We start from the raw sequence: 22168 nt of genomic DNA, 5'->3' as shown, positions 1-22168 counted from the left end.
ATTACTAAGAATAATATCTCGCTTTAGTTTTGGTCCAACCAGAAGTTCCTCTGTTTTGTCATCATTTAGTTTCAAAAAGTTTTTGCTCATCCACTGATTAATGGAGGTTAGGCATGCAGTGAGGGAGCAAAGGCCATCTGGGTTAGTTGGCTCCACAGAAATATACAATTGGGTATCATCTGCGTAGCTGTGGAAGTTTACATTGTGCTGACTTATGACGTTTCCCAATGGAAGCATATATAGAGAAAATAGCAGGGGACCAAGGCAGCTCCCTGGGCCACACCAAAAGGCAAGTCATGTTTTCAGATACATGATCTCCTAGACTGATATAAAAATCTCTGCCAGTAATGTAGGTTTGAAACCAGTTTAGAGCATTATCAGAGAGACCCACCCACTTCGCAAGGCGGTGAATTAGGATGCTATGATCAATGGTATCAAATGCCGCACTCAAATCCAGAAGAATAAGGATTGAGACTTTGATTGAGTCAGTAGCTAGTCTGAGATCATTGACTATTTTTACTAGAGCCGTTTCTGTGCTGTGATTTGATCTAAAACCTGATTGGAATTTTTTCAAAGGATACTGTTTTTTAGTTGAGGAAGGTATTTAACTGATTACAAACAACTTTTTCAAGTACTTTGCTCAAAAAAGCGATAGATTTGATATAGGCCTGTAGTTGCTCAGATTGGTATGGTCAAGATTTGACTTTTTTAAGTAAAGGTTTCACAACAGCGGTTTTAAAAGCAGTTGGAAATATACCTGTTTCTAATGAGGTATTTATTACCTTGAGAAAAAAAAGGGAGCTAAGCTATCATATACTTTTTGAGGAATGTAGTAGGGATTGGATCTAAAACACATGTTGAGGAGCCGGTTTGAGTTATAATTTTACCAAGCTCAGATTGAGTAATAGTGCTAAAGGACCTTAATTTTGGGGGCTGTTTTTGGGTGTACTATCAAACATATTACTTGTGTTACCAATAGCCTCCCTTATAGAAATGACTTTGTTTTTGAAGAAGTCTGCAAATTCTTAGCATCTTAGAAAGGATGCCTGACTGAGTGTATCGAAAGGTGTTTGATGCAATAGCCTATCAATGGTAGAGAACAACACCCTAGAGTTTCCACTGTTTTCAGCAATTACCTTAGAGAAGTGGTTCCTCCTCTCATTCGAATAGCTCTATTATAATTTGCTATTTTTTCTTTTTTAGAATGTACGGTGAACCTGTAACTTAGTTTTTCTCCATGTTCTCTCAGCTTTTCTACATGATCTTTTTTTAGATCATGGATATTTTCGTTCATCAAGGTGTCAGTTTGCTACAGGGCCTTTTTTTAGTCTTTAAGGGTGCCACTCTGTCAAGCAGAAGCCCTAATTCACGATTTAGAGCCTCTACCATTTGATCAATGGGATGATGTAAAATATCTAAATTTATGGAGTCTATAAGAGCCATGAACTGCTGTTCTGCTCTAATGTCCAAAGTCGCGATTTGATTGCAATTTCGGGATGAATTTTTGGAGTATGTAGTACTATATTAAAAGATACACAATGATGATCAGACATATTTATATCATTTACTGATAAGTCTGTGACTTCTATCCCTCTAAAATGACTAGATCGAGGGTGTTGCCAAGGTTGTGGGTGGGTCCTGTAACATGCTGCTTTAGCTCTAAACTGTCCAACACATTAAGGAACTTACTGGCTTTAGCATCAGTTGTCTTATTGACATGAATATTGAAGTCGCCATTTACAATTATCCGATCATAGCTAGTGATGATGAGCGACATAAGTTCAGAAAACTGGTCGAGAAAGCCAGTCCATAGTTTAGGAGGGCGGTATAAGGTTAATAGAAGTACAGCTGGGTCAGCCTTCAGAGTGAGGGCAATATACTCAAAGGAAGCTTAATTTGCCAAAGTTGACTCTAGTGCAACTATATTTGTTTGAGAGAATGGAGGCAATTCCACCACCTCGTTTGCCTTGTCTAATTGAGTGGAAGAAATTATAATTTGGGGACAAGTCTCAACAAGAACAGCTTTGCTGTCTGAAGTCAACCAGGTTTCAACAAGAAACAGAAAATCCAATTTTTTTCACTAATAAAATCATTGATTGCAAAGGTTTTGGTAGTAAGTGCACCTATATTTAGTAAACCCATGTTAGCTGAAAATGCCTCTGGCTTTTGAGGAATATGCTGAGGTATGGAAAGAATATTTGTTAGGTTTCTAGTTTTAAATTTGTCTTTTCTTTTTACTATACGTTGGGTAGAAATCAACGTTGGAATAGAACTATAAGCATAAGTCATGCTATTGCATGACGCAGCTTGATCTATGGTAGTAGTATTGTATGTTACCCTGCAGAAAACATTCTCAGACCCATCCACATGTATTATGCCATTCGAATCAATACCTGGGGGGCGTGAATCTGTAATATTTTCTACAGAATGTCAATGCCTCAGTGTGGACGCTATGTTGTCAGAGAGTAGCCTGGCTCCATGTTGGTTTGGGTGGAGACCATCACGCTTCAGCATACTGGGCCTGTTGCTCTGTTGATGATGTCTGTGCTCACGAGAGCTGCTCTGTTGATGATGTCTGTGCTCACGAGAGCTGCTCTGTTGATGGTGTCTGTGCTCACGAGGGCTGCTCTGTTGATGGTGTCTGTGCTCTTTTGATTTGGTGATTTTGTTGCTGATGTCTAGCACAGGGAATTGAACACCTCTCCTGAGTATATCTGATATGCGGAAATCCTTTGGCCTAAACGCAGCGTCACACTCTACTAGCGGCCGAACACTGTGGCAATGCATTTGACCATCCAGAGGATGCCTTACCCGAGAGGATGCCTTACCCGAGAGGAATCTCCCCCACTACGTCCATGTGGTAGATCTTCGGGAGACCCAGAGGACCAGAGACAGCAGTGGCCACGACCACCTAAAGGAACGTCAACACTTACAACACATTCCAAGAGAGGGCGCTGTTGTTCCATCACAGCTCAACTCTCATCTAATAAAGTAGAATCATTCTTTTTTTCATACTTTCATTCCTGATTCTTTTTTTTTGCCAGAAAACATTATCAATAAGCAGCTCATCCTTATGCCATACTGGGCAATATAGATATGATCCTTATGCCATGGCATAAGGATCCATATATAGATATGGCAGTATGGCAGGATCCATACATAGATATGATCCTTATGCCATACTGGCCAATATAGATCGACCTCTCTCTGACCGTCACCACGGTCTTACTGTGAATGATGCCATCCTGGCACCTGTGACTGACCTCTGGAGGCTGAACCCGCAGCACAAAGCGCTAGTGAGACGCCTCTTCCTCTTTTCCTTCCTCGCCTCAATTCTGAGACCGGTAAGTTCAAAAAGTTGTGGGTTCTAATCCATCACGTTGTTGTGCAGGCGCCTTGAGCCCCTGAGGAAAGACCCCCCTTTGTTGTATTAGCAAATAGCTTATGCTGCATCGCGTTTCAGTTGTGCTAACTTTTACTGCCTATGTGACTACAGGTGCAAGTTAAAGTTACGTTGAACACTTCAAAATAGCCTTTATCGGGTTGTCTTGTTTTCCCCCTCATGTTCGCGTGTAGGGTTGGGAAATTAAGTTTCCCTTAACTCATTGAATGCCAAGCTGTTTTCAGAAGCTTTGTCCTAGAGTGCCAGCAATCTAGACCATTGTTTTTGTACAGCCACAGCATATTCTGTGTTATAGCTATGAACACATACAATGGCTCGTTTAAAAGGTGAGACTTTAAGCTCTCAGTTGGTGCAAACCGTGTATTTCTACACGCCTCTGAGAAATCCCAAACTAAACAGTGGCTAGTTTTCATCAAAATCGTTTTTTTTCTAGAAATGGAGATGTAATGTCTTTCATGAAATATGAAGTGTTGCCTGTAAACTTTCCGGGAAGTGATCAGCGAGACCTGGCGAGACTGCCACCTAGTGATAGACCCACGAAAATGGCCTGGTTTTGACCTGGCGTGCATCGTCACTGATTCGACCAAAGCGGCAACCGAGTTATGATAAAATGTCCAGATAAAATGTCCAGATTGTGCGTTTTCATGAGTTTTCGATCGTCATATATTTAATTTCCATTCATCACAGAGTTCCCAGAATCACATATTAGGTGTGTTAGAGTGTCTAGTTTCGTAATTAAAAAAAAAAGCTAAAAACGTAATATTACATTTTTGGCACTCAACGCATGGGAAGGAAGGCACTCAATGAGTTAAAGGGGCAGTGCTGATGGTGTACTGTTAAATAATTTTTTGAATTACAGCCTACTCCTGTCTTTGGAGCAAAGTTAGGCTTGTGAATTTTTGTAGCCCAGAAGTGGGCAGTTTTGTTAATATTTATGAAACACTGTATGAACAGTTTTTGTGTTTCTATTATCTAATTAGCAGAATTTTTACTGCTTTAGCCTGTGTTATATAGCCTACCACACAATTATTATACAATTGTTTACCCCCACTCCAATTAGAGTGATTGTTTAAAATAAAGCCAAATAATAAGCTGCATAGCATCCCTTCGCCACTGTTCCCAGTAGGCTGGGTTGTTCGCCCCTAAGCCGCTGTTCGCAGCAGGTGGGTTTATAGTGTGTCCTTAGCCGCTGGTTGGATAACATTGTCCGGGTTATACATCTGTCTCTGTTAGCCACTGTTACCATTGTGCTACGTTGTTTGGCCCTTAGCTGCTGTTCGTGGTAAGTTGGGTCACTTCTCCCCTTAGCTACTGTGTGCAGTAGAGGGGTGTTCACTTTCCCCTTTGCGGCTGTGGTGAGAGAGGTAAGTTTTCCCCTCTTTAGTATTTTCCATATTGCGACTAGTATGGCCTCCCACGCTTGCTGTTATTGTGGGATAGGCTTGGTGGCCACCGTGAGTGTCCCTTGTGTCTGGGCAAAGCACATCTCCTCCAAGACGTGGAGGATCCATGCCCAGCAGCAGTTGACCTGCCACTGGAGGAGAGAGCCCGCAGGGCTGGTTTACGTGACATTGCACAGCCAGGGGCACAATCCCTCCCCGCCTGTGGACAGGAGCAGGCACCCAGCGCTGAGGGTCAGTCCCTGAAGCGAAAGCGGAAGTCCTCTCACAAACGTGAGAAAAGGAGGGCATCAGGTGAGCTATATTCCCCTACACATAGCCTTGCCTCTGCCCCTAGAGATTTGTCGGGGGTTTAGAATGTACAGGTTCAGCTCTTGTCAGCCATTCGTGGTCTGTCGGGCATTCTTTCCAATTTGCCTACCAGTACAGCTCCAGTAGAGTCAGACCGCTCAGCGGCAACCTCCCCTGAGCATCTTCCATCTTACCAGCAGCCACAGTCTGTAGACCCGGATATTATCTCGCTTTATGCACAGGGCTCTCTCTTGGAGGATGAGCCAGACCAGCAGGACAGCGACGAGTTGCATACCGTGGCCTCCTCCCGTCCAGAGGGTTCAGCATCGGTTGACGAGGGCACAGAGGCTCCTTGTGACCTGGTATCCAGGGTCCTATCTGCAGCCAAGATTGTGGGCCTCTCAATACCAATAGAAGACCCTGGCCTCACTGAGGGTGTTTGGGCTGGCGTCACCCAGCCACGTCCCTCAACCTCTCTCCCTGCAGCAGCAGACTACTGCCAGATGCTGAGGAGGGCCTGGGGTACTCCTAGCAGATCCCCTCAATTTAATTCTGGGTGTAGGAGGCTGGCCAAGGCCTTTTATCCGCCTGATACACGTTTAGGGGACATGCCACCGGTGGAGAGGGAAATGGCAGTCTTGACCCCCCTTGGACCAACCAGGCAGGCACGCCCTAGCAGGGACCAACCAGGGTTACCGCTGATCCCCACTGCCCTAGCAGGGTTACCGCTGATCCCCACTGCCCTAGCAGGGAGTGTGACAAGACTGATCGCCTGACTTGTAGGACCTATAATGCTGCTGTGCATGCTGCCCGCTCAGGCAATGCCCTAGCAGTCCTTTTAGCGGCTATTAGAAAGACTGTTAGTGCATGTGACCAGGATACCAGAGATCTGGTTGATGCGGCCTTGTCCACTCATGCCCAGTTGACCCGAGACATAGGGCAGCTATGTCCTCGGCTATTCTGACTCGCAGGCAGATCTGGTTGGCCCAGACATCCCTCCCTGAGAACATCAAAAGGGAACTCACTAATATGCCCGTGGAGCCTGCTAGTGTATTCCACCCTAGCTCGCAAAGCTTGCTGGATAAGGCTCAGCACTCACTGTGCACTCGTGAGACTGTCCAGAGGACGTTTCGGCGCCCTGAGGTTAGAACAGCTAGCCGACAACGCTCATATCCTGCTTTCAGGGTCCCTCGGGAGCCCTGGAAGGGTAATGTGCAACATAACACCCAGGGCTTTGACCGCTGCAAGGAGACAGCAGCACTTCCAGCCGTGAACAGCAACTAGAGCTGCTCAGGCTAGGCCTCCCCCCAAGGGTCCAAGGACCCAAGGGGGCCATGCATAGCATTTGTGGTACAGCTGCCGAGATGCACTCCCAGCTATGCCTGGATAGCTGGGAGAGAGAGACTTCGGACCTCTGGGTACTGGAAACTGTGGCAAGGGGTTACCGGCTCCAGTTCCGGCAGCGACCCCCACCCTTTTCTGTGGTCCGTGTGACCAAAATGAAGGACCCACTCCAAGCAAATACCTTGGCAAAGGAAATTGCAACATTGCTCCAAAAGGACGCCATTGCCAAAGTAAGTACCAGTGAACAGCAGGCTGGCTTTTATTCAGCATATTTCCTCGTCCCCAAGAAGGACGGTGGGCTGCGCCCCATTTTAGACCTGTGTCGCCTCAATACTTACATCAAGGTTTTACCCTTCAAGATGCTGCACACAAGGCACATCCTCGAGTCCGTCGAATAGGGCGAGTGGTTCACCACCATAGACTTGAAGGATGCATACTTCCATGTGACAATTGGAAGTTCCTGCGGTTTGCCTTTCAAGGCCAAGCCTAGATCGGGAGTTCAAAGTCCTTCCGTTCAGCTACTCTCCCAACCCAAGGGTATTTACCAGGGTGGTCGCAGCCACCTTGGCGCCACTCCAAAGAAGGGGGATAAAGATCATGCCCTATCTAGACGACTGGCTGCTCTGTGCTCCATCTCGCGAGCAAGTCGTACTGGATACGGAAACTGGGCTGTCTCACATTCAGTCTCTTGGCTTCAAGGTCAACTTGACCAAGTGTAACCAAGACAGGAAACCACCTTTCTAGGGCTCCACCTGAACTCGCTCACAATGAGGGCATCTCTTACCCCTCACAGAGTAGCCAAGATTCTGGCAGCCCTTGGCACTTTTCACCGGGGCAAGCATGTGAAATTGCTTCACCTCCAGAGGTTACTGGGGCTGATCTCTGCGGCAGTGATGGTAGTGCCATTGGGCCTCCTCAGGGCCCGACCCCTACAACGGTGGGTGAACTCCTTCAAACTCCACCCACGGAGGGACAGACATGTGAAACTCAGGGTGACACAGACATGTTCGCGGGCCTTGCTCCCTTGGCGGGACAGCAGATGGCTTGCACAGGGAGTACCCCTGGGCAGCATACTCTCCAGACGGACACTGGTGTCCACAGATGCCTCCCTGACTGGCTGAGGAGCAGTCTGGGAGGGACGCATGGTCCAGGGTCTGTGGGATCCTCCCTGGGACACCACACATATCAACGTCTTGGAACTCAGGGCGATAAAGTCAAAGTCAAAGTCAAAGTCAAAGTCAGCTTTATTGTCAATTTCTTCACATGTTCCAGACATACAAAGAGATCGAAATTACGTTTCTCAGTATCCCACGGTGAAGACAAGACATATTTTACCAATTTTAAGTCCACAGACAAACATAACATTCAAGTAAACAAAAAAGTAAGTAAATAAGTAAATAAGAGGGCACATATAATAATGAAAAAATAAGAGCAGCAAATTTTTGTTGAAATTGTGCATAGACAGTCAATAAAAAACTAGTGCAAAGTCAGGCCAATAAAGAGGCTTGGGTAGTTCTGTTTGACCTGAGTAATAAAGAAAGTGGCATAGTGGTGCAAGTTATGTAAGAGCAGCAGAAGTGTTGTGTTTTCAGGACAACAACACCAAGTTGTAAAGTGTACAAGTGTGCAAGTGTTCAAGTGTGCAAGTGGAGTAGTGCAGGCGCCATTGTGGGTCCAATGTCCAGGATGTTATGTAGCTGAGGGTGGAGGGGAGAGGAGGGGAGAGTTCAGCATCCTTACAGCTTGGTGTATGAAGCTGTTGGTGAGTCTGGTAGTGCGGGAGCGCAGGCTTCTGTACCTCTTCCCAGAGGGCAGTAGATCAAACAGATTGTGAGCGGGGTGGTGTAAATGTCCTTCAGGGAGGGGAGTGAAGCACCAATGATCCTTCCAGCTGTGTTCACTATGCGCTGCAGGGCTTTCCTGTTGTATTCAGTGCAGCTTCCGCCCACACACATGATACAGCTGGAGAGGATGCTCTCAATGGTGCCTTGGTAGAATGTGGTCATGATGGCTGGTGGAGCACTTGCTCGCCTGAGTTTCCGCAGGAAGTACAGGCGGCGCTGAGCTCTCTTCGCCAGTGATGCAGTGTTGGTGGTCCAGGAGAGGTCTTCACTGATGTGCACCCCCCAGGAATTTGGTGCTGCTTGCTCTCTCCACCACAGCACCGTCGATGGTCAGTGGCAGGTGTTGGGTGTGACCTCTCCGGAAGTCAACAACAATCTCTTTGGTCTTGCTGACGTTCAGCAGGAGGTTGTTGTCCCTGCACCACGTGGTCAGATGGTCGACCTCCAACCTGTATTGAGTCTCGTCGCCCTTGGTGATGAGACCCACCAGAGTTGTGTCGTCAGCAAATTTCACTATGTGATTGTTGCTGTAGGTTGCAGTGCAGTCATCGCCAGCAGGGTGAAGAGCAGCGGACTGAGCACGCGGCCTTGGGGGGGCCCCTGTGCTCAGTGTGATGCTGCTTGAGGTATTGTTGCCAACACTTACTACTTGGGGCCTCTGACAGAGGAAGTCCAGTAGCCAGTTGCAGAGGTAGGTACTGAGTCCCAGTTTGTCGAGTTTGCAGATGAGTTGTTGTGGTATTATGGTGTTGAATGCAGAACTGAAGTCTATAAACAGCAATCTCACATATGAGTCTCTTTTTTTCCAGGTGGGTGAGGGCTGGGTGGAGGCAGAGCAGATTGCATCCTCTGTAGACCGCTTGGCTCGGTATGCAAACTGGAAGGGGTCCAGGGTGGGGAGAATGGCTTTGATATGTGACATGACAAGCCGCTCAAAAGCACTTCATGATGATGGGTGTCAGTGCCACAGGGCGGTAGTCATTGAAGCAGGATGGAGCAGTTTTCTTCGGCACAGGTATGATGGTGGCAGCTTTGAAACATGATGGGACGATGGCTTGCTTCAGGGAAGTGTTAAAGATGTCTGTGAAGACATCCTTAAGCTCCCCCCGCGCAGTCCTTCAGCGCACGACCTGGGATGTTGTCTGGACCTGTTGCCCTTCTGGTGTTGATAGCAGCAAGTGTCCTCTTCACGCTGTCGGCAGAGAGGCACAGGGGCTGCTCATGTAGAGGGGGATGGGTCTTCTGTGGGCAGGTGCTGTTTTGTGCTTCAAAGCGAGCAAAGAAGCGGTTCAGGTTGTTGAGCAGAGGGATGTTGCTCTCACAGCTCTGTGGCGGGCTTGTAGTCCGTGAGGGCCTGAATGCCCTGCCATAGGCTTTGTGAGTTCCTGCTGTCTTTGAAGTGGGTGGTTATCTTGTGAGTGTATTCCTTTTTGCTTCCTTGATGCCACCGGGACAGGTTGGCTCTCGCTGTTTTCATGCCAGCTTCATCCCCAGCTCTGTAGGCTTTGTCTCTGGCCCTCAGCAGCCTGAGGACATCCCCTGTCAGCCATGGCTTCCAGTTAGCCCGAGTGATGATGTCTTTTGTGTGGGTCACATCATCGATGCACTTGGTGATGTAAGAGGTTACAGTGTCTGTATACTCCTCTATGTCTGTCGGTTGTTGTAAGTGGCTGCCTGCTTAAACATTTCCCAGTCTGTTGTGTCAAAGCAGTCTTGAAGAGCATCGGAGGCTCCCTCAGGCCACACTTTTACCTGCTTACTAAACCGGTTTGTTCTTTTACCCTTTGTCTGTATGCGGGCATTAGCATAACAGTGATATGGTCTGAAAGTCCAATGTGGGGGAGGGGGGTGGCTTTGTATGCTCCTTTGTGTGTAGTGTAGACCAGGTCCAGGATGTTATCTCCTCTTGTTGGAAAATCAACATGCTGGTGTAGCTTTGGAAGTACAGTTTTAGATCAGCATGGTTAAAATCTCCAGTGAAGATGGTGAAACCGTCTGGGTGTGCCGCCTGTTGTTCACTGACAGCCTGGTACAGTTCACTAAGAGCCGCGTTCTTATCGCTGTTGTTGTTGGTAGGCGGGATGTATACTGCGACTAGCAGAATCGCAGTAATTTCCCTTGGCAGGTAAAAAGGACGGCACTTTATGATCATAAACTCTGCCAGTGGTGAGCAGTGTTTGCATACTACTACAGTGTCCGGCACCATTCGGCCACGGATGTAAACACAGATTCCTCCTCCTCGTGATTTACCTCCTTTACAATGGCCCTGTCTGCTCGATAGCATGCTAGCTGCTCCAGTTGTACAGCAGAGTCCGGAATGTTGTCATTTAACCAAGTCTCAGTGAAGGCGAGCACACAGCAGTTACTTACTGTCGGTTCGTTGATCTCAGCAGTCGTATGTGATCCATTTAGTTGTCCAGTGATCGTACATTTGCCAGGAGAATGGATGGTATGGCTGGGCGAGTTGGGCTGGCCGCTAGCCTGGCCCGGACGCCTCAGCTTGCCCCTCTTCTGCTTCCTCGCACACCGCTTCCGGCGCTTTCTTTCCGGGAGGAGTAGCATCCGAGTCCGGTGTTGTTGCAGGCCGGAGTAGTCCGAGTTCCTTTAGCGTCTCTGTTGCAAAGTCCAGAACGCTGCAAAACTTGCTTTTACAGATGTCAATTAAAACTGCCTGCTGTACTTGTAGTAACGGCGTAGTAAGACAAGGCTTAACACGTAAAACTTTGGGACAAACACTTTTTAAACGAACAAAACACCGTACGGTTGGGACAGAGAGAGGTCGCTGCGTGTGTACGCGCCACCATCTTTTTGTTCTTTTTTTCCTTTTTCCTTTTTTCCTTTTTGCCCTCAGAGCTCTCCTTCCCTACATTCGGGGGAAACATGTCCTTGTGCGAACAGACAGCTCTGCTGCTGTTTACTACATAAATCACCAAGGGGGCACGAGGTCTCAGGGATGTCTCAAGGTAGTGCAGAAACTTTGTTGGGCATTCCTGCATCTGGCCTCTCTGAAGGCAATTTACATTCCTGGGGTCCAGAACCAGGCAGCAGATCTCCCATCCCGGTCCGGACCTGTCCCGGTCTGGACCTCCCCCGGGAGAGTGGAGGCTCCACACAGAGGTGGTGGAAAGTTTGTGGGCACGCTTTGGTCTAGCCCAGGCGGATCTATTTGCATCAGGGGAAACGACCCATTGCCAGATGTGGTATTCCCTCAGGCATCCGGTCGGCCCGCTTGGGCTGGATTGTTGTCTCACGAGTGGCCGGACGGATTGCTATACGCTTTTCCCCCGCTGCCCTTGATCCCGCATGTACCGAGCAGAATTTCTTGGGGACATTACAGAGTCCTGTTGGTGGCCCCACATTGGCCCGCGAGACATTGGTTCCCAGCTCTACTTCGTCTTGTGAAGGGCCAGCCTTGGCCTCTGCCACTCAGAGCAGACCTTTTGTCGCAGGTGGGGGGCCAGATTTGGCATCCCAGGCTGGCAGTTCTACAACTCTGGGCCTGGCCGCTCCTCAGTCCTTGCCTTTGGAATTGAATGAGGCGGTCTTGGAGACCATTGGTAATGCCAGGGCACCCTCCACCCGTATGAACTATCAGCAGAAATTGAGTTTTTTCTCTGGATGGTGTCAAGGTCAGGGGCAAGACCCCAAAACCTGTCAAGTGGCACTAGTGCTCCTCTTTCTCCAGTCTCTCTTGGATGCTGGGAGGGCAGCCAACACTTTGAGGGTCTACACGGCAGCTATATCTGCATTTCATGTACCAGTAGACGGTCTTTCTGTTGGGAAACTCCCAATGGTGTCCCAATTTTTAAAGGGTGCTAAGCGCCCATCTTGGGACCTCCCCCTAGTGTTGAGATCTTTGACTGTGGCTCCGTATGAACCTTTGGAGCGGTCGGAGCTGAAATATCTGACTCATAAGACGGTGTTTCTCTTAGCCATGCGTTCTGCTAAGAGGGTGAGCGAACTGCATGCCTTGTCTGTGAGTGCAGAATGCGTGAGGTGGAAACCAGAGGATATGGGCGTGTCTCTCTGGCCTAACCCCCTTTTTCTACCTAAGGTGTTGACCCCTCAATCAGTTAACCAGGCTATTTAACTGGAGGCATTCCATCCTGAGCTGGTTGACCAGTCAGAGGTGGCTCCTGATTCACTGTGCCCAGTTCGGGCTCTGAAGGCTTATCTTGAGCGCACCAGGCAGCAGAGGCAAACTCACACACAGATGTTTGTGTGCTATGGAGGTCGACAGTCTGGCCAGCCAGTGTTCAAGCAGCGCCTATCTCACTGGTTGGTGGACACCATCTCTCAGGCTTACTCTGGACAAGGTTTTCCAATCCCAGAGGGTCTGGTGGCTCACTCCACACGCAGCATGGCCACGTCCTGGGCTGCTTTGAAGGGAGTTGCTATTAATGATATATGTGCTGCCGCGTCCTGGAGTACTCCTTGTACCTTTGCCAGGTTTTATCGGGTTAATGTGACCTCTAGTACTGTTGGCTCCACTGTTCTTAGAGCCGCTTCTGAGCAGATGGGCCCCTTGTGACACTGTTGGTACTAGGCATCCACAGTAAGACCGTGGTGACGGTCAGAGAGAGGTCGATATAGATCGTAAGTTATATCCATAACTATGGATCTATGAGACCGAACGATGACCGTCACCATCTCTTGTCACTCCGGATGAATGCGAGGCGTTCCAGGCACGAGGAAGAGGCGTCTCACCCGGTACCGCTTTATGCTGCGGGTTCAGCCTCCAGAGGTCAGTCACAGGTGCCAGGATGGCATCATTCACAGTAAGACCGTGGTGACGGTCATCGTTCGGTCTCATAGATCCATAGTTATGGACATAACTTACGATATATATATATATATATATATATATATATGATCCTTATGCCATACTGGCCAATATAGATATAGATATGATCCTTATGCCATACTGGCCAATATAGATATAGATATGATCCTTATGCCTACTGGGCAATATAGATATGATCCTTATGCCTACTGGGCAATATAGATATGATCCTTATGCCATACTTGGCAATATAGATATGACACTATATAAATATGATTATGTCTGATCCAGTAGAACATCTCTGGTACTTACTACGATGATCTCTATGGGGAGGGGAAAGGGGATTTTGTGGCGGTATCGGGCTCCCAACTCCTTAAAGATGATGAGCACCACGGCACTGACCAGGGCGAAGACCAGCGAGGCAAGATTGGTGTCAGGAAGGCCACGGAAAATGTCCACCAGAGTCTAGAACAAAACCAGCATTGTCCATCACACCCTGCGGAACCAGCATTGTCCATCACACCCTGCGGAACTGGCTGAATGTGTAGCAGCTAAGGGGCGGAACACATGAGCTATGGAACACTTAAATGCCCTTAACAGAGAGTAATCTAAAGTCATCAGATGAACACCATGGGTAAGTAATTAATGAGGCTACTGTAAAGATAAACTGAATAAACATGTGAATGAAAGGTATTTTAACAATGCCTCAATCATCACCAGACTCACTCCAGATAATGAGATTAGTTTCAGATGACTCACATACTGTATATGATTGCTAACGGCCCGCTATAGGACGGAACTCTGATGATTAGTTTGAGATGACTCACGTATATGATCGCTAATGGCCCGCTGTAGGGGGGAACTCGGATGCCGAAGATGTACTTCAGCACAGATATGAGGATCTGAAGGCCGGCCGCGGTCATGAAGCCTCGGACAAACGACTCCGACAGGTAAATGGCCACAAAACCAAACTGCATCAGGCCGAGTCCCATCTATTAAGAACAGAGATTTTACTTTGGCACTGAGAAGAGTTCCATCTATTAAGAACAGAAATTTTACTTTGGCACAGTGAAGAGTCCATCTGTTAAGAATAGAGATTTTACTTTGGCACAGTGAAGAGTCCCATCTGTTAAGAATAGAGATTTTACTTTTGCACAGTGAAAAGTCCATCACCAAAGCATCATAATATGAAACCATAAACATGTACATTTATGAGCATGAATACCAGAAATACTCTGACTTTGTTCTTCTCTTTGTCCCTTCCATTCTTTTAGAGCCATGAACAAATGTTTACTTTCCTAAGATGTCATTATGGCTTATGGCTCATTCTAGACATGAGACTTATGGCTTATTCTAGACATGACACTGAGGGCTTATTCTAGACATGACACTGAGGGCTTATTCTAGACATGACACAGAGGGCTTATTCTAGACATGAGACTTATGGCTTATTCTAGACATGAGATTTATATGGCTTATTCTAGACATGAGATTTATGGCTTATTCTAGACATGACACTGAGGGCTTATTCTAGACATGCCCTAGACATGACACAGAGGGCTTATTCTAGACATGAGATTTATGGCTTATTCTAGACATGAGACTTATGGCTTATTCTAGACATGACACTGAGGGCTTATTCTAGATTGCTTGATGTTCATTTTAAACCTAGACTACATCAAAGAAAATAAACGATTGCCTGTTATCACGTCTCTGTCTAAAGACTGGAGTTTATTTCTGGCATGGCATAGTGCATAAGAAGGTCAGTAGTCCTGCTGGCCTGGTCAAGCTCATGATGCATGGCGTGGGTATGTGCCCATGATGCATGGCGTGGGTATGTGCCCATGATGCATGGCGTGCATATGTGCCCATGATGCATGACGTGGGTATGTGCCCATGATGCATGGCGTGCGTATGTGCCCATGATGCATGGCGTAGGTCAAGCCCATGATGCATGGCATGGGTATGTGCCCATGATGCATGGCGTGGGTATGTGTGGGTGGGAGGAATGTCCTCTGCTATGCATGAGTATGACCCTGGTGTGATCATATGTTTGATGTATGTGTCTTGTGACAAAGTGAGATAAAATGATCTATCTATCTATCTATCTCCTGTAGACACAACTATTGATTTGACCCAGTAGTTGCGACGTGAGTGTGTTCTCCTTGTCTGCGTACCTGTATGATGGCGGTCAGGTGCGTACCTGTATGAGTGGACCTGTATGTGGGCGGTCAGGTGTGTATCTGTATGAGAGCGGTCAGGTGCGTATCTGTATGAGAGCGGTCAGGTGCGTATCTGTATGAAGGCGGTCAGGTGCGTACCTGTATGAGTGTATCTGTATGAGGGCGGTCAGGTGCGTACCTGTATGAGTGTACCTGTATGAGGGCGGTCAGGTGTGTATCTGTATGAGAGCGGTCAGGTGCGTATCTGTATGAGAGCGGTCAGGTGCGTATCTGTATGAAGGCGGTCAGGTGCGTACCTGTATGAGTGTATCTGTATGAAGGCGGTCAGGTGCGTACCTGTATGAGTGTATCTGTATGAGGGCGGTCAGGTGCGTACCTGTATGAGGGTACCTGTATGAGAGCGGTCAGGTGCGTACCTGTATGAGGGTACCTGTATGATGGCGGTCAGGTGCGTACCTGTATGAGGGCGGTCAGGTGCGTACCTGTATAAGTGTACCTGTATGAGAGCAGTCAGGTGCGTACCTGTATGAGGGTACCTGTATGAGGGCGGTCAGGTGCGTACCTGTATGAGGGCGGTCAGGTGCGTACCTGTATGAGGGTACCTGTATATGGGCGGTCAGGTGCGTATCTGTATGAGAGCAGTCAGGTGCGTACCTGTATGAGGGTACCTGTATGATGGCGGTCAGGTGCGTACCTGTATGGGGGCGGTCAGGTGCGTACCTGTATGAGGGTACCTGTATGAGGGCGGTCAGGTGTGTATCTGTATGAGAGCGGTCAGGTGCGTATCTGTATGAGAGCGGTCAGGTGCGTATCTGTATGAGGGCGGTCAGGTGCGTACCTGTATGAGTGTATCTGTATGAGGGCGGTCAGGTGCGTACCTGTATGAGTGTACCTGTATGAGGGCGGTCAGGTGTGTATCTGTATGAGAGCGGTCAGGTGCGTATTTGTATGAGAGCGGTCAGGTGCGTATCTGTATGAAGGCGGTCAGGTGCGTACCTGTATGAGTGTATCTGTATGAGGGCGGTCAGGTGCGTACCTGTATGAGGGTACCTGTATGATGGCAGTCAGGTGCGTACCTGTATGAGGGCGGTCAGGTGCGTACCTGTATGAGGGTACCTGTATGAGGGCGGTCAGGTGCGTACCTGTATGAGAGCGGTCAGGTGTGTACCTGTATGAGGGTACCTGTATATGGGCGGTCAGGTGCGTATCTGTATGAGAGCAGTCAGGTGCGTACCTGTATGATGGTACCTGTATGATGGCGGTCAGGTGCGTACCTGTATGAGGGCGGTCAGGTGCGTACCTGTATGAGGGTACCTGTATGATGGCGGTCAGGTGTGTACCTGTATGAGGGTACCTGTATGATGGCGGTCAGGTGCGTACCTGTATGAGGGTACCTGTATGATGGCGGTCAGGTGCGTACCTGTATGAGGGCGGTCAGGCAGGCCAGTGTCCCCGAGATGCCCAGCCGCACCTGGTTCATCTGCTCCTCATCCACCACAGTGGCATTGAGGGTGGCGTTGAAGTGGGTGAAATCAGACTCTGGTGCCAGCCTGAGGCAGACCATGCCCACCATGATGCTGAGTACAGCAAACGTGCCTGGGGAAAGTACAGGCGGGGGGGGGGCACTATCAGCACGCGATCCAGAGGAAACCCTCAACACAAAATCAGCAGGACAAACAGAGACCTTTTGGGATTCTGCTTCTCACAAAGACTTCTGCAGCACAAAGTTGAGCTCAACTCTCCCATACTCTCTTTGAGAGCGATTGAGATGATAACGTTAAAGGACAGTAGCTCAACTCTGCCATACTCTCTTTGAGAGCACCTGAGATGATAACGTTAAAGGTAAACACTTCATCTCAGCCCTCTGAGGTTTCCTACACAGCACACTGAGTAATGCTCGAGAACATTCAACTGGACGCGACGGAGACGACTCAGAACTTTGATATAAACTACTCTGTGGAAGGCCAGTGCTATTGGACCGGTACGAGTTTTTCTTTTTTTAATATTTACTACTACTAATAATAATGAGCTCTATTTGTATAGCACCTTTCATACACAGAATGCAGCTCAAAGTGCTTTACATTTGGAACATTTAACACAATAATAAAGCCGTAATATACAAACAAACTAACTAACAAACTAAGCAGCAGAGGTGGGAGTAAGTCACACATGTGCAAGTCACAAGCAAGTCTCAAGTCTTAACCCTCAAGTCACAAGCAAGTCTCAAGTCTTAACCCTCAAGTCTCAAACAAGTCCAAGTAATTTTTTGTGACAGTCAAGCAAGTCAAGTCAAGTCATAGCTTGGGTCAAGCAAGTCAAGTCAAGTCATAGCCAAATCATACAAATTCATGATGATTTATCCATGTTTTCATTTTAAAATAAGCTACAATAGGCTAGTTATGAACTGCTGGAGTTTTATTTGTAACAAACAAATAGACATTGCATTCATTCAAGCCACATAGCCTACATCTGAATGGTTTATAGAATAAGATGAAATGTATACAAATAAAAATAAATGTATTTCAAGTAGACCTATTATAAAATAGCCTATTATTGTTTCAGTATGCCTCAAATATTAGGTAAGCTACATCAAATCATGAAAATATATTCAAACAGTTCAAGTTACACCTGTCCTGACCTGTCCCATCTCCAGGGACCCAATAATGTTGAAAAAGTGAACTAATCAATCAATCAAACGCTGCTGCTGACGTCACTGCCAAATCTTGACAAGCGCGATGGGTTTTAGGAGGGTTTAGGACCGTCAATGCTATATCATATTATACTGTAACAAACTGCAGAGTTGTCTCAGAATGGTTTTTTATTGGTTCGCGAAAAAAACACCTAACGCCATTACACAGGCAACACAAGGGAGGTCAATTAAACAAGCACGATACATACACAAACAGGGTAGTCATACAATACACGGGTAAACACATGAGGTACAACATAAAGAAAGACTATACCAGCTAACACATACATGACAAGGTAAACGCACTACTCATACTAAAACCAACATCAACATTACACACACACACACATACACTGCACAGCATTATGGGGACAGTCATCAATAGCTAGGCTCAGATCATTACACAGCCCCCGAGACTTAGTCCATGTCCCCTTGACTCAAGTCTGGCCAACTCGTGTAATCCTTTCAGTCTCGTGAGCTGCTTGTAGTATTCCAGCCCTGGCTTACCTCCAATCTCAGCTTCGGAGGCTTAACTGAACACAAGTCCACTGGCGCATCGTAGCTCTCGCCCAACATCAGAGCTGCCGTGTGCATTTCGCTGACTCTTGCACCACTGTGCGATATGCCCAGAGCACCAGGGCAAGTGTAAGTCCCAGTCCTTTTGTCGGCGGTCGGCCAATATGGCCAGCTGCACTGCTAGAGTCCGGATAAAAACCGCTCCACCAGCCCGCAGCTTTTGTGGATGCAGAGGTGTCGCTCGCTTCCTCCGATGCCCATGCGCTGGCAAACCCTCAGCAAACACCCTGCCTCGGCTCTGCCCTTTGGTCGCTGTGGAGCTCTTCCGTGCCCCAAACCGCAGCAGAACATCTCAGTGACCAGTCTGTCCCTGTCGCCTGGGCGCCTTGATCTGGCACTGCATACCGCCACTTAGTGAAATAGTCCATGGCCACGAAAGCACGAGCTTATTTCCGCTTCTGTGACTGGCAGGGCCCATGACATCGACGGGCTACCTCGCCTCTCCATGGGAGCCCCGACTGGCGATTGCTGCAGCGGCGCGCATGGCGAAGGCCGGGCCCTTCTTCGCTGTGCAGGCGCCACAGCAGTGAACATGCAGTTCAACGCCCAGCCTGCATCCCGCCAATAGAAGTGGCCTCCTCAGCCGATTTTAAGAGTCTTTTGCACGTCAAATGAGCCCCACTGCCCCATGCACATGTTCCAGTACACAGGCTCGTAATCCAGCAGGAACCAGCAACTGGAAAATGTCAGGATTGCCCATCGAGCCTCGCCAGTGTCTATACAACAGTCCTTGACGTGCTACTATTCCCCGCCACTGTGAATAAATCGCTTTGGTCTCTGGATCGAAAAGGATACGCCAGTCCATGTAGCGGAAGGTGGCGCAGACGACCTCGGGTGCTGCTGGCGAAGCCGCTGACTTCCTCGGCTGGCGTTGAAGCTGGCGAGCCGTGGTTTCTCTTGATGGCTGGCCATGAAGCTGAGTCTCGGGCTGGCTGCTGACGAAGCAATCAATGGCGTTGTTGAAGCAGCCGCTGAGCCTCTCGCTATGACGCTGGCTAGCGCGGAAAACAGCGACACTCTCTCTCTCTCTCTCTGCCAGCGTGATGCAGCCTGTAGTCGAAAGAGCTGGCTCGTTGAGCCGCCAGGCCTCCGCGGCAGGTTGCACTGGTCGGTGCTGCACACGGACGCCTTCGACAGGGCGCCCGCTGTCGGAAGGTGACCCGCCCGTGTCGTAATCTCCATGTCAGAGTCCTGGAGCCCAACCAGGCCGCAGCCAGCTGGGGCCTTCTGGTTCTTTGAAGTTCAGCAGCCAGGTGAGCTTAACGCTGCGGTCCGCTTTCAGCAGGAACCGCTTGCCGTGAGAGGTAGGTTCGAAACGGCGCGACTGCCACCACACAGCCAATAGTTCTGGCGCGGTCACGCAGTAATTTTTCTCCGCCGTCCAGTGAGCGCTGAATATGCTAACCACTTGCTCGGCCTCTGCTCGCCCGCTTGTGAGAGGACGGGCGCCGACGCCCACGCCGCTGGCGCCGGGTGTCCAGGATAAACCGCAGTCGAGGGTCAGGGAAGGCGCATCACCGGGGCTCCTCGGTGATAGCCTCCGAGAGCCGAATGCCGGCCGCGACTCTCGTGGTCCACCGAAGAGCTGGCCTTTGTGCGCCAATCGATGCAGCGGACTGGCGACCGTAGCAAAGTCCCTAATGAAGCCTGTAATATGACGCCAGGCCCAGGAAGCCCAAGAGCTCATCACCGGGCCGTGGTGGAACAGGCCAACGCCTCACCGCCTTCCACCTTTGCGCTGGGTCGGTGGCCACCCGTGGCCCCCACGACATGGCCCAGGAACCCGGTTTGCCTCCGAAACAGGTGGCACTTTTGCAGTTTGAGCCCCGTGACCTCGTGATGGCGTTGAACACCTTCTCCAGATGTCCTATGGCACTGGTGAAGTCCGCTGCACGACACAGGATGTCGGCCCAGGTAAAACCACGCAGCATGTTCGCGGGAATGCCCGCCAGGACACGCCCATCAGCCAGTTCGCTGGCCCGCTGCATAGGCCGACCGGGAAGTACCCGAACTGCCCACAGCCCTCCTTGCCCGATGGTTCGGACGAAGCCCGGGCTAGCTCCAAACCGCCAGTAGCCACTCGCGCAAGTCCAGGAGCCGGGTACGCTGTCCAGCGACCGCGCCACGCGGGAGCGTAGTCTTTTCCGGGTTACCTGGTTGAGGTGCTCAGTCAACACAGAACCGCCACGAGCCGCCCCTCCTTCCCGACGAAAAGCTGGCGCAGCCCAGGACTACTGCTTGGCTCGATCACCCTGCCGCCATTTCCTTGATCTTTCTTTCAGCTGCTTGTCGCTTGGGCTTAACGGTGTTTAAGAGGCTGAAGTCGGATGGACCGCATTTCCGGTGTCGACATCGTGGTTGACCAGGCTCGCTCGGGTGCAGTCCTCATCTCTTGCGGCTTAAGATGTCGGGTGTATCGCTAGTAGTCTCCCGTGACCTGGCTGGCCCTGGGCTTTCACTCCAGCCCTCACAGCTAATGTAGCACGAAGCTTTTACGGGCTTGCCTTGTCTCTACAGAGGGTCACTGGGCCTCTGAGTGGGAGAGTGGTGTTTGCTCAACCCGGCCTTCTTTGCCCTCCCCTGGTGGGCTTTGGGAGCTGAGCAGTGGCGGCCTCAGCAAGCGGACCTGGATGAGACCTGTTGTTTTCGCAGAGGCTTGAGTTTCAGCGGGCTTGTGGGGAGGAGCGAGTCTGGGATGACGGTGCACTCTTTGGCGAAGCCCGCTTCCCGCGGACTTGTGTGGAGCGAGTTGAGAGTTCTTCGTCATACCAGCTTTCTGCACTTCATGCTCTGTTTTCCCTGGGCCGTGGTGCAACACTCACGCTGCTCGCCCCCAAGCAAGGTGAACTGGAAATGTCTCTGTCTGTACCAGCGTCGGGTAAGAGACCGGGGCGCATGCTTGTGATAGTGGAGCCAGTATGCGATCGAAGTAGCGACACGAGTCCCGCCTAGTGTGCAGTCCACATACAGTCCTCTGGTATGACCGAGCCGCCCAGGCCAGAGGCATCTATAGCCCCTCCCCGCCGCGCCACCTTCTTCAGTAACTGGGGCGCGAAATGAGGGGTGCGCCGGCCAGCAGTACCATGCGATGTGTCTCCGCCCGCCACAATCGCGGCAGCATCCGGCTCGCTGGCCGGCCTCACTGGCATGGCGCCAGGTGGCTGTGGTCTGCCGGCATTTCCAGTTCCTCCTCGCTTTCCTCCATCGGCTGTCTGGCGATGCAATGCCTCGACCTGTTGTGCGGAAGATGTTTTCCACTCCGCTCAAGCCTCCGCCAGGGTCGCATGGGACAGCGAGCTGGGGCGCCAGGCGATGGGGTGTTCTTTAGCCGCCTGGGTGATGCCGCCGTTCCCCACCCACGCCTCCAGTGCCATCACTGCTGCAGACTCTGGCTGTATCAAGGCAGCCTTCCCGCCTGGCCATACAGCTGCAGGTCAGCCACTTAACTTTGCCCAGTCTCTCTCGGCCCCTACCGCCTGGAAGTTGAAGTTGTTCTCTGGCATCGCTGATGAAGACCCTGGCCGAACTGCCGCTGCAGAGTTGTGCGCCTGATTGCGGTCCAGCTTACTTACCCTCCGGGTGGCAGGCTTCATCACTTGTAGCGCTTTCCCTCCAGACCCACGCCACCTGTACGCCAGCCGGACCTGGTACCAGG

The 22168-nt window shown here is 49.7% G+C and overlaps 1 protein-coding gene across 1 annotated transcript in view; it reads right to left on the bottom strand.

Annotated features, from left to right (window-relative positions):
• The window catches only part of LOC125293683 (solute carrier family 26 member 9-like), a 45970-nt gene that overhangs the window by 16022 nt on the left and 7780 nt on the right, over positions 1-22168 (bottom strand). The window contains exons 4-7 of the mRNA XM_048241758.1: positions 16669-16844; positions 13893-14057; positions 13378-13530; positions 2829-2911 (exon numbers count right to left, since the gene is read on the bottom strand). Coding sequence (XP_048097715.1) covers positions 2829-2911; positions 13378-13530; positions 13893-14057; positions 16669-16844 — 577 coding nt within the window. The remainder of the gene's footprint in view (positions 1-2828; positions 2912-13377; positions 13531-13892; positions 14058-16668; positions 16845-22168) is intronic.

The sequence above is a fragment of the Alosa alosa genome, chromosome 4 (genome assembly GCF_017589495.1).
Source record: "Alosa alosa isolate M-15738 ecotype Scorff River chromosome 4, AALO_Geno_1.1, whole genome shotgun sequence".
Classification (NCBI taxonomy): domain Eukaryota; kingdom Metazoa; phylum Chordata; class Actinopteri; order Clupeiformes; family Clupeidae; genus Alosa; species Alosa alosa.
The sequence above is the reverse complement of the archived record's forward strand: the minus strand, read 5'-3'. Positions and strand labels throughout refer to the sequence as shown.